Genomic DNA, 17,061 nt, shown 5'->3' on the forward strand with positions numbered 1-17,061 from the left:
TAATGACTTCTATGTAAAAAAATAAAACATTCATAAATTGCCTCCCCCTGTTTTAATTCATGACCTAACGTTTATCAGAAAGAATCAGAAGCCCTGTTTTTTTAATTATAGTTTAAAAAAAGCTTTCACACTCTATGAATATTTCAAGAAGTTGGGTGGTGACTTGTGAGACAAATTTGCCGACGGCATTCCTATTGGTTTAGTGGGAACGTGATGACACTGAGGACTTCGGCATAATATTTATAAAGCTTCTCTGTCCGTGGTGAGCCATTGCGAAAAAGACGACAGTTAACTCCTAATAGGTGAACTCAAGCGTTGGAAACCGAGAGCAACCTCGAGATTACTACTGTACATCATGAGTGAGGTAGGATAATTTTTTATTTTGAATGAACATTTTTAGAATGGAGAAGTATTTACACACGAGCACAGCTCTTGTGTGAATAGCCTAGTTATGAATAAATTGAAATACATAAGATAGGTATCTTTCAATATTCCTCATGCTCCATAACCGACAGATTGCTACAATACTACTAAATGATGTGGTTTATTTACCTTAAATCCACTGATGCTGCGAACAGACATGATTCACGCAGAATTGGATGCTGCACCATAAAAGTCTGTACTATTCTCAACTCACCTGCCATTTACAAAGGTTTAAATGGGTTTACGAGTGGACTAAAAAACTTTAGCCTAATCTTCATTCATGGGCACTGAGTTGCAATATGACCACGAAACTCTTGTTTATGACTTTACAATAGATATGTCAGAAGCTTAATTGTTTTTCGATTAAATGTGACATATAAGCGGGAACTGTACCAATTGGAACAGGTTTTAAGTAATTGTTGCATGGACAGGTGAATTCCGGGTGCCTAGAGTATAGTAATTAATTTCCAGTCTTAGGCTAATGAGTGTATTGAGAATATCACAGTTCAAAATGTCTTATGAAGAATAACTTTTATTAAGATACAATGTCAATGATTCCTCACCATGAATTGCAATGGCCAATATACTATAGCACCATGTAAACATGTCTTAACCATTTCCTTGAGGAACAAATAACTTGATGACTGCCATTAATATGTTTCTTATCATTCATTCAAGAACGAATTATCTTTTCCTCTCAATTCATATAAGCTACTGTACCACTGGCAGTCTATATGTTAGGTGATTATTGAGATGGTTACTGGCTACTCAATATACAGCACGGTCATAGGCAACAAGAGCACTTCCAACTTCACAGGGGTTTACAGCTTGGAATGGGAAACTGCTGTTAGGTTTTCCCACAGCTAACTGGCCTCTGATCCTTAGTCACAGATGTTCTGGCTTGATTCATTTCAAAGTGGTTGGAGGGGGATATTAATAGCCATTTTTGCTGTCAGAGCAAGAACATTTTATCAGGCAGAGTTTCAAAAGTTCGTTATTGAATATTCACACTGGTCGAGGTCACCAATCGCTTTTGCAGCTATGGTGTTAATAGCTTGCCTATATGTAACAATGTCATAAACTTTAGTGTTAATAGAGTGTCATGATGCCATAAACTTTGGCACTGTGCACATTACAGTGTTAAAGGTCCAATGCAGCTGTTTTTATTTCAATATCAAATTATTTCTGGGTAACAATTATGTACCTTACTGTGATTGTTTTCAATAAAACACGTTTTAGCCTTTATTTAACTAGCCAAGTCAGTTTAAGAACAAATTCTTATTTTCAATGACAGCCTAGGAACAGTGGGTTAACTGTCTTGTTCAGGGGCAGAACGACAGTGTTTTACACTGTCAGCTCGGGGATTCGATCTTGCAACCTTTCGGTTAGTAGTTCAACGCACTAACCACTAAATGCTCAGTACTGTTGAGCGATTAGTGCTTTCTGAGGTCGTTTCGGTTGAATTATGCAAAAATAATTACGGTTTTTGATTTCGGTATAACATTTTATTTTTTTACATCAAAGGCATGAAATATAGATATTTTTTTAGGTAGCATTCAATTGCCAAAACTTTGAAAATATTCCATTGTCTCTGTTAGGTCTACATTGGGTAGACATCAATAGGAAAATACTATAAAATAATACAATATTTCAGTTGTGTATTTTACTTAATTTTTATTTGATTACTTTATTATCCAAAAATTCCTTAAAGTCATCTCATCTCTGTTCAGGCAGTAGCAGTCTGCCAGCCAAACCTAACGTTATCTATGTGCTCCCCATACTGCACTGTCTTTAGTCATCCTATTTAGCTAGCCTGCCTAATTAGCCTATGCTGCAGAGCTGTCAGATGTACTTTTTTGAATTAATTCTTCAAAGTAGAGAAGGGATACTTTCACGAACTGTCTCTGTCCCTCTCGTTGTTGTGTTGTGTACATTCATCTCTCATGCGGTCTGTGTGTTTCTAACCTAATATAGCAGGCATAAACGTGTATCCGTCCAGAGATCTGTATATAATGATGGGATGCTCATGTCTCCGCCCTAAAAATGGGAGTCGTTGTCCCAAAGACGGGAAGGCAGGCGACAAATGTAGTTCCAAAATAAGCCCATAGAAACGCATTGGGCTTATTTTGGACAGATTTGGGCGAGAATGAAAGCTCTCGTTTTGTCTCTTTCTCTCTGATCCATCTCCGTCCGAGACTAAATCTCCGTCCGAGACTGTTTCTGAGCTGAACTAGGTTGAATATTTGCTTAATGAAAACTCCCTTCAGTCCAGCGTCCCACATAGTTATTGACTTGATTTCTGTCGTGAATGATTTGATTTCTCTCTAGAGCTCACAAAAAAACAGAACTTAATGGAATTGAAGTAATTGAACAGATGTCGGTCAATTAGTAGTTTGATAACCCCCAATAAACGAAATGTCGGTTAATCGCTCACCAGAAATGGTAAAAAATAAACCAAAATAGCTTCTTAGCAAGAGCAATTTCTCAATAAATAATTTTGCTAGGACTGTCTGGGAGTGGTCTGAATGGGCAGGGGAAACTGAATACTAGCAGAGAGGCTTGGAACTCTCTTTCTTATTGGTCTGTTAACTAATTTACTGCCTGGTGATGTCAAAACTCCATCCCACCAAAAAAGGCTGAAAACAGCCCTTACATTAAAAGGGCATTATCATAATTTTCACAATTTCACAGTATTATTCCAACCTCATAGTGTGTAAATATATATAAAACACAGATAAATCACGTTTTTGACTGCACTGGGCCTTTAAGTAATTTGACTGACAGCATGCAATACACATATTTGCTGACCTAATGTTGAATAACCGTGTTGTAATGGTGTTTTCCATGCTTTGTCCACCGATATACTCTTTACATACTGTAGTAAGCTATAGCCATATCCCATCCAAGTATCTGACATTTTGTTAGTTTGAATTGGGGCACAAGTATTATGAATTGTCTGTCAGGTTATTGTCTGTAAAGTCAGATGTTCAGCTCTCAATTCTGCTGTCACAATTGTGGAAAAATAAAGAGTGAAAGATTAAAGAAAGCTTTTCTACCACCCAGGGAATTAACAGGCTTTGTGCTCTTACTGTGACATTCTGTCTTCAGAACACGAGTGACAAGTTAGTATTTGAGTTTACTCACACATTTAGGCTGGTAGCACATAGACTCTGGGGTAGACTGAAGCGAGGATGACACTGTCACTTTACGGACATTTTGTGCTGAAAATACCATCTGAGTTGTGGAAGAAACCCGCTGGGCGTGTGTGCCCGTGTGTGTGTGTGTGCACGCCTGTGCCCAACCGTGTATTTGTGTGTGTGTCCACCGGTGTGTCCAGCCATGTGTGTGTGCATGTTTAGGTTGCCTGAGAGCACTGTAATCCCTGAAAATCTGCATCAGCAGCAGACTGTTAACCTCTCCAGACACTGTGGATCCTCTCTTAAGACTAGAGGTCACCCGATTTATGATTTTTCAATACCGATACCGATTATTAGAGGACCAAACACAGCCGATACCGATTAATCCGACGATTTTTATATATATATTTGTAATAATGACAATTACAACAATACTGAATGAACACTTATTTTAACTTAATATAATACATCAATAAAATCAATTTAGTCTCAAATAAATAATGAATCATGTTCAATTTGGTTTAAATAATGCAAAAACAAAGTGTTGGAGAAGAAAGTAAAAATGCCTTATGTGCCATGTAAAAATCGGCCCTAATTAATCGGCCATTCCGATTTAATCGGTCGACCTCTACTTAAGACACAGGCTAAGGGAGGCTTCCATTCTAACAATGCCCTGGGACAGGAAGCTGCTCCAAGTTGACACGAGAACAAGCAGAGGTTATTCAAGTGCATATTTATTTACAGTCTAGTGCTCTTCATTTCTAATTTCTTATTGTTAGTTTGGTTTCAGAATTTAGATTTGGAAAGGAAATTAAAGGAATTTGCCTTATTGTGCTTAGGCTATAGTTGTTTATTTATCTTTGTTCACCACAATGAAAATTACATTTTTATATTACACAACAGGAATTATAATGGGTTTTGAATTATTGGAAGCTTGCCAGCCCTGAACTACGGGAAATTAAACGTCCCTTGTAAGATATGCAAGGCAACCTGAGCCTCCCATCTCCCGCTGATTCAGAGAAGTGTAATTTCGGTGAGGATACGTTCAGTGCAGTTGGTGTACAGAATTCAAAGAGGTTTTTCTGCTTAGTTGATGTGTTTTGTCAGGCTCATGCAGAGCAGAGTTGTTCTCAATCAAAGTCAACTGCCTCTCCCCCACCAAGTTTGGCATGAAGCCAGTAGTTGAAGCAGAGCAGCCAGCACGTTCTGGATGGAATAGCCTAGCACTGGTCAGTAATGCAGCACTTTGCTCTCTCCCCCTCCTCCTCCCTTCCCATCGTCCACACGTACTTCCTCTCAGCACATTGTAAAAGTGCACAACTCTGGGCTATTATTTTGACAGCGTGTGAAAGCCTGTCAAAAAATATATTTCTTAGCCAGGCTTTTAGTCTAGTGAATCTACTTTTCATTTATCAGGGATTAAACATTCAGCTGAATAACCTGAATATCAAGAGCTTTAGACTTGTCAAAATAATGAAATTATGAAAAGACAAGCTGGTCTGAAAACTAGCATTCTCTGGGGTGATGGAGGACTATTATTGGGAAATGCTGATGTAGCTACTTTCCCGATACTCCCAGTCTTTCCATTACCTAGAGCAGGGCTCTCCAACCCTGTTCCTGGAGAGCTACCCTCCTGTAGGTTTTCAGTCCAAACCCAGTTGTAACTAGAATCAGGTGCGCTAGATTAGGGTTGGAGCAAAAACCTACAGGACGGTAGCTCTCCAGGAACAAGGTTGGAATCCTGACCTAGAGTGGAGACTATGTGTACTGTAAATTACTGACACAAAAAATAAACTGTATGGCTGTGTCGGTTGATGTGCAACACACAGCCCCACTCAAGCAATTGGCCAATCAATCATACCTGTACATCCTATACAACCTGTTGTTTGGCCTCAGAAATCATGTTCCTATCTTTTGTGGCCCCCGTTTTATGATGAAGATAGATACCATCGTCTCCTCGTTTGTGTGTAATGACAAAGCTCTTTTAGAAAAAATCCAACATTACTTCAGGGAGGATAAACTTCTTACTAGACTCATTTTCCGTCCGTTTTGAATCACATTAAGACGTCAATGCACATTTGCATGTAATCCAATATCATTGCAACATACATGTACAGTAGCACCATGAATCGTAACATCTTACTGTTAAATCATTAGTGTCAGTGGTCATGGGTGTTATCCTCCTGCATACAGGGTTCCAACTAATTTCCTATTCGGAACAAAACGTTCAAATGAACTGCAGGATATTCTTGGATCTTATTCATCTTACCGCAGCACCCCCCCTCAACATCTTAGTATATGCTTATTAAGATCAAAGAGGTCTTGTATCACAGTGCTGTAACCTAATGCAGCAACACAGACGTGTTCGATGCTGAAGTCAGTGTACAGTATGTGCAGGAACTGGGTGTGTTCTTATGTGGGGGTTTTTCTCACCTCAAATTTTTACGACCTGCAACACTTTTGAACAAGTCAGCCCAGCTGTAGAATGGATAGGGAAGCTAATTACGTGACAGTAAATTAGCATACGCTCAGCCCAGATCCATCCTGCCAGGTCATTACCACATGTTCCAGCTCCTTGGAGTATTAGAGGTCTTAATATCTAAAGAAAGCTGCCAATTATTTTGAGGACTGCAGTAAGAGACCATATGCCGTGTTCCACCAATTTGCATTTGCCTCTCCTTATTTCCTATTTCAGAGTAAATCCAAGAATCCTTGATGTTCATTCATCGAAAAAGCTGTTTAAATCCACTTTAAGGGACAATAGGAATTTGACACTTGTCTTCAATAACCCCAAAACATTTAAACTTGGATGACAGAGGTGTCGTGCGATATTCACTACCCCTAAATCTACAGACAATGTGACCAGGCTAGGACTGAATTTAAGAGACCTTAGCTGGAAGACGTGGCGGGTTTACTAGAATCGCTTGGCTTTGCTTGAAAAACAAGTGAATCACTTATATAGGTTTATCTATCAAAGCATCCTGCCTTTCTGCAGATACTATCAGTTTGCATGATGGCAGACATGCCAAATAGGATCTTTCAGCGAGGAGAAATAGTATTTCACTCAGTTCATGAACCCATCTAGATACCCACCTCCCTATCTATTCATGACCAAAATCACATTACTGTTCATACAGTGCCTTCAGAAAGTATTCATACCCCTTGACTTATTTATTCCACATTGTGTTGTGTTTTTTCTCACCCATCTACACACAATACCCCATAATGACAAAGTGAAAACATGTTTTTAAACATTTGTGCAAATCTATTGAAAATGAAATACAGAAACAGAACAGAAGTGAGTCTTTCTGGGTATGTCTCTAAGAGCTTTCCACAGCTGAATTGTGCAATATTTTCTCATGATTATTCACAATATTCTTCAAGCTCTCAAATAGGTTTTTGATCCTTGCTAGACAACCATTTTCAGGTCTTGCCATAGTTTTTCAAGTAGATTTAAGTCAAACTGTAACTCGGCCACTCATGAACATTCACTGTCTTCTTTGTAAGCAACTCCAGTGTAGATTTGGCCTTGTGTTTTAGGTTATTGATCTGCTGAAAGGTGAATTAATCTCCCAGTGTCTGGTGGAAAGCAGACTGAACCAGGTTTTCCACTAGGATTTTGCCTGTGGTTAGCTCCATTCTGTTTCTTTTTTATCCTGAAAAATTCACCAGTCTTTAACGATTACAAGCATACCCATAACATGATGCAGCCACCACTATGCTTGCAAATATGGAGAGTGGTACTCAGTAATGTGTTGTATTGGATTTGCCCCAAACATAACACTTTGTCACCATTGGCCTCGTGTCACCATTGGCCTCGTGGTGAAATCCCTGAGGGGTTTCTTTCATCTCTGGCAACTGAGTTAGGAAGGACGTCTTTATCTTTGTAGTGACTGGGTGTATTGATACACCATCCAAAGTGTAATTTATAACTTCACCATGCTAAAAAGGATACCATTGCGAGGCATTGGAAAACCTCCCTGGTTTTTGTGGTTGAATCTGTGTTTGAAATTCACTGCACGACTAATGGACCTTACAGATAATTGTATGTGTGGGGTACAGAGATAAAAAAAATAATGTTAAACACTATTATTGCACACAGAGGCAATGCAGCTTATTGTGTGACTTGTTAAGCACATTTTACTCCTGAACTTATTTAGGCTTGCCATAACATAGGGGTCGAGTACTTTTTGACTCGAGACTTAATATGTTATTATTTGTAAAAATGTCAAAAAACACAGTTCCACTTTGACATTATTGCGTATTGTGTGTAGGCCAGTGACAACAAATCTAAATGTAATCTATTTTAAATTGAGACTAGAACACAACAAAATGTGGAAATATTCAAATGGTGTGAATAGTTTCTGTATGGAAAGAATCACAGAGGACCCATAGAGTTTTAATCTGATTATGACAGCCCCCCAATAATTGGGGGGGCATCTTCACACATCATTGCACTCCCATTCCCCAGATTGGATTGCTTTATGCTACTCAAGAGGCCTTGCAGAGCAACCGAGCAGGCTAGCAGCAATCAGATTGGACACATCCTGCCATGAGCTACTGTAGATCAATTGTCTTGCAGTTTGCAATCTGTTACCTTCCTGCTACAGTTTGATGTATCATTTTTAATAACTGGGTTGGGGGGGAGGGGTCTGTACCGAATGGGTCTGTTTGGCTCAGTTAGTGTAGAGACGTTCAGCTGTGATCAGTAAAGCTATTATTTTGTGTGGAAAAGGAAATTTGAGAATAATAATTTGCATTCATCTACCTATATTACCATGAGTTGAGATAGGACAGAGTACAGGGATATCAGATTTGAAGGCACTTTTTCAGATTTTCTCTGAACACTTTTCATCCTAGTTCAAGGGTTTGCACTGTAATCGATTCAAGTAGGAGACTGCTGGTAGTCGAAGGCTTTACCAAGAGTTCAGAAGGCAGTTATTTCATCTTCAAAGCACAGGCTGTATTTTAGGGTACAAATCTGCATATATGGACCAGGCCACAGTTAAAGGATAAGCAGAACATCTCAATCTCTCCAGATTGATTGCCTTCAAGAGACTGGAGGGCTGCCGCTTCTCTCTACTCTACAATATTAAGCTGCTTTAGGGGATACTTTTGTTGCAGGCCTGGATTATGGGGACTTTTGTGGATTGTATAGAATAAATGCTCTGCTGTTGTATTGTGTGGCCTCCCACATTGCCGGACTGATACTCGGGACAGTGTGTACAACAGGCAGGCAGAGCAAGTTGAGGGATCTTCCTTCTCTAATGACACACAGGTTAAATAGGCTTAGCCTGTCCAAATGGCAACGTCCTGCTGCCGGGATAAAGTGCAACATCTCAAGAATACATTTTTACCCTGACCATGATTTATGGGGAAGCTAAGCAGAACACCCCTGGATTATTACTGTTGAAATATTGGGTGATGTAACTGACACAGATGGTTAGTATCCAGGAAACATTTAGCCTTATTCTAAACCTAGTGGCAAACAATATTTGTGTAGTTTTTCCACTATCTGGGTTTTTTAGCATTTTTAGTAAATAGTATATGAACTATCTAGACCAGGTATTCCCAAACTGGGGTACGCCACGCAATGCCGTCTTGGGTACATCAAATAAAAATGTGATTCACCTAAAAAATAGACACTACAGTGAAAATGGTTAACTTTGTTAAAGCAAGGCCCCTGAACTCTCGTGTATTTTCTGCACTATGCAATGATAACAGGGATGCAAACTAGTCACCTTTCGGTGAAATTCGCATGTTTTGAATCCAAAATAGGTGACCTAGGTGATTCTTGTAGATCCGTTGAGAAAAGGGCCTTTGGATGACTACTGGCTGTAAGCGAACGAGTGGTGTGCCTTTGGAGCAATACTGGCTGTATCCAAGGTTCATCCAATCATTCACATAACATTAGAATGAAGCACGCGACTGAAGAGAGATGAGACAACCAATGTGCCAGTTACAGCATCAGCGAGCGCTGAGAGAGCGGAGGGTGGAATGGCAGTTTACCAGCTTCAGCAGCACGTCCACTGAACGATAATTTAGAGGTAGGAGAGAAGCCTGACTACGGAGACAGGGATGAGAAGGTCATGAACCGTACTTCATGAGCTGTAACCGAAAAACAACTGCCATTTGGAAAGTTTGAGATGAGGGAGAAAGTGTGGTCGAACAAGTATTGTTAGCATTTTTAAGTATATTGCTACAGTAGCTGAATAGAATACTCCGTTAGCTATCCAGAGAAATGTTGAGCAACATTAGCCAACTTAACTGATCAAATAATTGATGGTGTGAAAATTAGCTGGCTAATAAGGTCAGACAGCTACATCAGATAAGCTAACGTTAATAACCTAACTATTTCGCTATAGTATTAACTGGTATTGCCGTTCTTGTGCCGAAAATCTCCCCCCTGCCAGAATTCTCCACCCCCTTTCGCTTGAGCGCACACACACTCAATTCTTCATTGTTGCTACTTGCTTGCTAGTTGAGATTTCTGCTCTTCACGTGTCAGTTTAGCTACCAAAATGATTATGAAGTGTGCCAGGCCTTGCAGTCCCAAAATAGAAGGGTGAGGGGGAGAATTTCGGCAGACAAGAAAATGGCCGAAATCCCCCCCTTCTAATTTCCTTAATTTTGTAACTATTTGATTTGATTGGATTTGAACAAGGAGTCAAATACTTTCTGTGGCACACATCAAAGTCAAAAACTTTCTATAGAATTAACTTCACGTCAGGATAGGCAACCAAAATTATTAATAATAATGAATGTATGTGTGTTATATTAAACATAGAGGAGGGAGTACAATGTAGGCAAGCAATAAACATTTCAGAACAACTACTAGTCGAATAAGACATGGGAGAGATGATGAATTTTGGCAAAGATATTTATTTATAGACTAATACACTTGAAACAAATAGCCAAACCGAAAACTGCAGACATTACTAGTGCCTCCCCCGCGATTAAATCGGCATAAAAAAAATCAAATTAAACGCAGCCTAACGTGATCATTGACAGCTGCCTTTGCTTACTGGACCCTGGCAATCTGTGTGAAATGTTAACAAGTTAGCGAACTAACTAGAGTACTATCTGTGAACTAATGTTTTCCCTATACAGTATATGGTTCATTTTCAGAATTAGAGAATTAGGTGAAAATGAGGCATTACTTGTTAAACAAGTGGATTCAGGGATCAAGTGTAGCTGGAGCTGGGCCTGGCTTAAGCTGGATGCCACTATAGAGTTGAAAGGAACACAATACACTTTCCCTCTTTCTCACTTTTTCAATACAGTGGAATTAAAGGGGTATGTCAGGTGTACTCTCGGCCTGAAAGAGATCAATTATGCCAACAAAGGGTATCATGCTCTGCTGGCACATTGTAGAACAGATGTCCAAAGCCAGAAAGTGTACACTGTAATAATGTGCAGTGTAGCCCAAAGATATTGCTTTTGTTGTGTTGAACTTGACAGTAACACGAGTGAGGGGTGATTATAACATTTTTTACTCGGTGAACGTTATTTATGCACACATGTAGCCTTGTGCTCTTGATCGATGTCTACTATAGTGGCCACTATAATAGAGCAAAAATAGAATGCCTGTTTATTTCATTCTATTTCTACTTTAAGATATATTTAGATGTGTGTGGTCACAAGCGTTCTATTATAAAGGCTGTCATGGTAACAAGCGTTCTGTTATAAAGGCTGTCATGGTCACAAGCATTCTATTATAAAGGCTGTCATGGCTAACTGCAATATTAGTGTATTGTTTTTTCTCAAGACTTGAGTGTCATTTGCAGTTAAGTCTAGGCAACAAATAACATTGGATTGCTTTCTATACATTTTTTAGCTGTGAGTTAGGTTCACATTAACCACTTTAATGGTTAAGAGACTGATCATGTAGATCATATTCTTTGTTGTTTAATTAGTTAAACCTACATTTCCCCCAAGCAGGGATTTTTTGCATGTTTCATTGCAACAACAAAAAAGAGTCACCCTTTTGGGCCATCAGCAGTTTGCAACCCTGTGATATAGGCAGCGACCATGTACCGCTTTAACAACATACAGAAGTGTGCTGGTTATCAAGGGTCAAAATATAGACTTTTTTTTTTTTAATTGAGAGACGAGCTTAAAGTTTTCTGACCATAATTTTCACTTGTCTGGCTGCTTGCATGATGACGAGTTTCTCGCATGACTGGCCTATATGGGTGATGGTTTTCCTCGCCTGAATGATCTGAATCTAGGATTACAGGGACTCTGCAACTATATTCAATGTGTCGGACAAAATTGAGGCTATGATTAAGAAGTTGAAGCTCTTCTCTGTCTGCATTAAAAAGGACATCACACAGGTCTTTCGCTCATTGTATGATTTTTTTTTTGTACAAATGAACTCAAGCTTACGGACAATGTCAAATGTGATATAGCGAAGCACCTGCGTGAGTTGGGTACGCAATTACGCAGGTACTTTCCCGAAACAGATGATACAAACAACTGGATTCGTTATCCCTTTCATGACCTTCCTCCAGTCCACTTACCGATATCTGAACAAGAGAGTCTCATCGAAATTGCATCAAGCGGTTCTGTGAAAATTGAATTGAATCAGAATCCACTTCCAGATTTCTGGATAGGGCTGCGCTCAAAGTAACTTGCCTTGGCAAAACACGCTGTTAAGACTAGAGGTCGACCGATTAATCGGAATGGCCGATTTAATTAGGGCCGATTTCAAGTTTTCATAACAATCGGAAATCGGTAATTTTGGACGCCGATTATTATTATTTTTTTACACCTTTATTTAACTAGGCAAGTCAGTTAAGAACACATTCTTATTTTCAATGACGGCCTAGGAACGGTGGGTTAACTGCATTGTTCAGGGGCAGAACGACAGATTTTTACCTTGTCAGCTCAGGGATTCAATCTTGCAACCTTAGTTACGCGAATGCAGTAAGAAGCCAAGTTAAGTTGCTAGCTAGCATTTTACTTATCTTATAAAAAACAATCAATCAATCATAATCACTAGTTATAACTACACATGGTTGATGATACAACTAGTTTATCTAGCGTGTCCTGCGTTGCATATAATCGATGCAGTGCGCATTCGCGAAAAAGGACTGTCGTTGCTCCAACGTGTACCTAACCATAAACATCAATGCCTTTCTTAAAATCAATACACAGATGTATATCTTTTTAAACCTGCATATTTAGCTAAAATAAATCCAGGTTAGCAGGCAATATTAACCAGGTGAAATTGTGTCACTTCTTCTCTTGCGTTCATTGCACGCAGAGTCAGAGTATATGCAACAGTTTGGGCCGCCTGGCTCATTGCAAACTAATTTGCCAGAATCTTACGTAATTATGACATAACATTGAAGGTTGTGCAATGTAACAGGAATATTTAGACTTATGGATGCCACTCTGCATCTGGCAGAGGAAATGCCTATTGATAAATTAAATCAATAAAACAAATTGACGTCTTTATTTATTAAGCCTGTTGCTTAGGAGAAATGCATTGGTGGTCAACAACACCACTTTGTTTTCTTGAACACCACTGAGTCTCACCCATCGGATGATGTTATGGTGTTCCAGTCTGGTGCTTTATGTGAGTGCTTTACAGTATGTGTGACATGAATTACTGTGAAACCTAAATCATGGTAGATGTGAGGACTAACAGGTTTGAAATGGTTTGACAACAATGGATTGCTTGACTAGTGTGTATCCATCTGACAGTATGAAACACTGCAAAATGAAAACAGCTATCATGGAATTCCACAAAGTCATTTCTTCTCACCACATGCGTGTGAATCATATAGCCGTTTCAGCTGTGTCAGCAACACTGCATTTCCCTCCCTGTGTATGCTGGTCTCTCACCACACAAGATGAGTGGGTGGGTGGCGATGGGGGGGGGGGGCTGAATTAGCAGAGCGACAGTTCTTGCCATACACAACATCTTTTTCCTCCCGGAATTCATTACAGCAGTACACGCCACGGATTTGGGGCAGAACACATCACATCGGGGATTGCAAGGGTCTCCGGACCAATGTAATATGTAATGGAGACAAACAACACCCGGGAACATCATAATGTACAGTTCTGTAGAAGGTCTGGCCGGCATTTAAACTATACATTTAAAGAATCATTTTAAAAGACTCTTCTGTTTGGGTGTGATTGGGAATAGTAAATTATGAGTATACATATGTTCCTGTTAATTGGATGTGCATATACTGGTATCAGGAATTGTATTTTCATTCTTTGTTAAAACATCAAGCCCAGATCAAGATGTTCTCTTTGCTTCACATGCCGTGCATGATTTTTTTTATCAGATCTTCCAAACAGCAGTATAGGTTGCAAGGCAGAAACAAAACTTGACTAGCATCTTTTGCAATTCTGTAGTTCTCATTGCAATAACAATGCAAGGGAATTTAATGTAACCCACCTTTTCAATTTTCCCTAAATATGTTCAAGAGATTTGAAAATGTCCCAGTATCGCTTTGGTATTTTCAGGGAAAGGGATTGAAGCTAGCCTAATAGTTCTTATGGGAAACATGTAATTTTAAGTTTTGTTAATTATCTTGTATCCATTTTACGGACGTTACTCAACACTGAATTCACAATGATGAATGATGTGCCTGAGAGGATTTGTGCATTTTAAATGGAGTTGCATTGCTGTTTGCTTTTTATGGATGGGGAGTAATGTGGATTGTATAGAATAAATGCTCTGCTGTTGTATGGGGAGGATGGGGAGTAATCTCCATTCAAACGAGCTAACTTAATCTGACAGCAGAGAGGTGGAACTTCATTGGGTTGTTTGTGTCTCAGTGGCCTAAAAAGCATCTACTGAGTTATTTTAAAACTTAAGTGTAAAGTCAGAGAGATTATCTTAAATAGGGTTTTATTAATTATATTCTGATTGCGAGTTGACAACCAGCTTAATTTAAAGACACTGGTAAATGGTGTAACGGATGTTGTGGTAAATTATCTGAGCTCGACTGGTAATGACTCTGACGAGGGAGCACAGCTTGAGCTCCAGACCGACCTTCCCCTCAGAAGATTTAGAATCCTTCCCTAAATCTACTGGCAATTTTCCACCAATATCAGGGTAGCACAGAAATTAGGTATAGAGCTGGAAAATGCAGCACAGGCGAGGGTTAATGTTGGTGTCTACTACGGCTGTGGAATCGGTGATGCAATTGCGCTGTTTTTCTTGAGGGTCATTGGCCTCTCATCTCCCTTAAAACTACCAGTAGGCAAGGTTACTGAGGTGAAACAGAAAGTTGCGTGAGATGTCTCCAAACGGTCGCTGGTACATTCTCAGCCGGCCTGGTTGGGTGGCTAGAGTTAGTAGTATTGATGGCATTTTCAACTCCCATTACTGGTAAATGGAGCAACACTGGTGTGCTCATTTCTTAACTCATTAAAGTGGAAGAGAAATCTGCTGCCAGGACTGAAATGATCTGGATGAATTAGCGATAGACGAAGATTGAGTAGACACAGGCTACGATGTGGTTGGAGATTTGAAGCGTTTCCTGTGGTGTTGTTCCAGGGGACTGCCTGACAGGCGGCCATAAATCATCTCTTCTGCTGACAGTCAACATCTGTCAATCAAACTCTCTCAACTCTTAATTCATTTGGGAGTTACCTGTCTCTTGGATGCGCACAGAAGAGATCCCTGTTGTGATTTTGATCGCATCAGACTTGTTACGTTCTCTAACTTTTATTTTACCTTTATTTAACCAGGTAGGCCAGTTGAGAACAAGTTCTCATTGACAACTGCGACCTGGCCAAGATAAAGCAAAGCAAAAACAACAACACAGTTACACATGGGATAAACAAACGTACAGTCAATAAGACAATAGAAAAATCTGTATGCAGTGTGTGCAAATGAAGTATGGAGGTAAGGCAATAAATAGGCCATAGTGGCAAAGTAATTACAATTTAGCAATTAACACTGGAGTGATGGATGTGCAAGTGGAAATACTGGTGTGCAAAAGAGCAGAAAACAAATATGGGGATGAGATAGGTAGTTGGTTGGATGGGCTGTTTACAGATGGGCTGTGTACAGCTGCAGCAATGGTAAGCTGCTCTGACAGCTGATGCTTAAAGTTAGTGAGGGAGATATAAGTCTCCAACTTCAGTGATTTTTGCAATTCATTCTAGTCATTGGCAGCAGAGAACTGGAAAGAAAGGCGACCAAATAGGTTTTGGGTTTGGGGATAGCCAGTGAAATATACCTGCTGGAGCGCGTGTTGCACTGGTGACCAGTGAGCTGAGATAAGGCGGAGCTTTACCTAGCAAAGACTTATAGATGACCTGGAGCCAGTGGGTTTGGCGACGAATTTGTAGCGAGGACAAGCCAACGAGAGCATAGAGGTCGCAATGGTGGGTAGTATATGCGGCTTTGGTGACAAAACAGATTGCAATGTGATAAACTGCCTCCAATTTGCTGAGTAGAGTGTATTTATAGTTGTCCACATATCCTAAGTCAGAACCGTCCAGAGTAGTGATGCTTGTCGGGCGGGCGGGTCGGGCAGAGATTGGTTGAAGAGCATGCATTTCGTTTTACTAGAATTTAAGAGCAGTTGGAGTCCACGGAAGGAGTGTTGTATGGCATTGAAGCTCGTTTGGAGGTTTGTTATCACAGTGTACAAAAAAGGGCCAGATGTATACAGAATGGTGTCGTCTGCGTAGAGGTGGATCAAAGAATCACCCGCAGCAAGAGCGACATCATTGATATATACAGAGAAAAGAGTGGGCCGAGGATTGAACCCTGTGGCACCCCCATGGAGACTGCCAGAGGTCCGGACAACAGGCCCTCCGATTTGACACACTGAACTCTATCTGAGAAGTAGTTAGTGAACCTGGCGAGGCAGTCACTAGAGAAACCAAGGCTGTTGAGTCTGCCGATAAGAATGCGGTGATTGACAGAGTTGAAAGCCTTGACCAGGTCGATGAAGACGGCTGCACAGTACTGTCTTTTATCGATGGCAGTTATGATATTGTTTAGGACCTTGAGCGTGGCTGAGGTGCACCCGTGACCAGCTCGGAAACCGGATTGCTTACCGGAGAAGGTACGGTGGATTTCGAAATGGTCGGTGATCTGTTTGTTCACTTGGCTTTCGAGGACTTTAGAAAGGCAGGGCAGGATGGAAATAGGTCTGTAACAGTTTGGGTCTAGAGTGTCTCCCCCTTTGAAGAGGGGGATGACCGCGGCCGCTTTCCAATCTTTAGGAATCTCAGACGATATGAAAGAAAGGTTAAACAGACTGGTAATAGGGGTTGCAACAAATGCGCGGATCAATTTAGGAAGATAGGGTCCAGATTGTCTTGCCCAGCTGATTTGTAGGAATCCAGATTTTGCAGCTCTATCAGAACATCAGCGGTCTGTATTTGGGTGAAGGAGAAGTGTGGGGGGGGGGGGGGCTTGGGCCAGTTGCTGCGGGGTGTGCAGAGCTGTTGTTGGCCGGGGTTGGTGTAGCCAGGTGGAAAGCATGGCCAGCCGTAGAGAAAGGCTTATTGAAAT

General features: G+C 40.3%; 1 protein-coding gene across 1 annotated transcript in view; it reads left to right on the top strand.

The window, feature by feature from the left end:
* The first annotated feature begins 198 nt into the window (after positions 1–198).
* LOC129831920 (calmodulin regulator protein PCP4-like) overlaps positions 199–17,061 on the top strand; it is a 57,892-nt gene continuing 41,029 nt past the window's right edge. Inside the window, exon 1 of the mRNA XM_055895540.1 lies at positions 199–364. Within this exon, the coding sequence (XP_055751515.1) occupies positions 356–364 (9 nt within the window). The 5' untranslated portion in view covers positions 199–355. The remainder of the gene's footprint in view (positions 365–17,061) is intronic.

This window comes from Salvelinus fontinalis, chromosome 33, assembly GCF_029448725.1.
Source record: "Salvelinus fontinalis isolate EN_2023a chromosome 33, ASM2944872v1, whole genome shotgun sequence".
Classification (NCBI taxonomy): Eukaryota; Metazoa; Chordata; class Actinopteri; order Salmoniformes; family Salmonidae; genus Salvelinus; species Salvelinus fontinalis.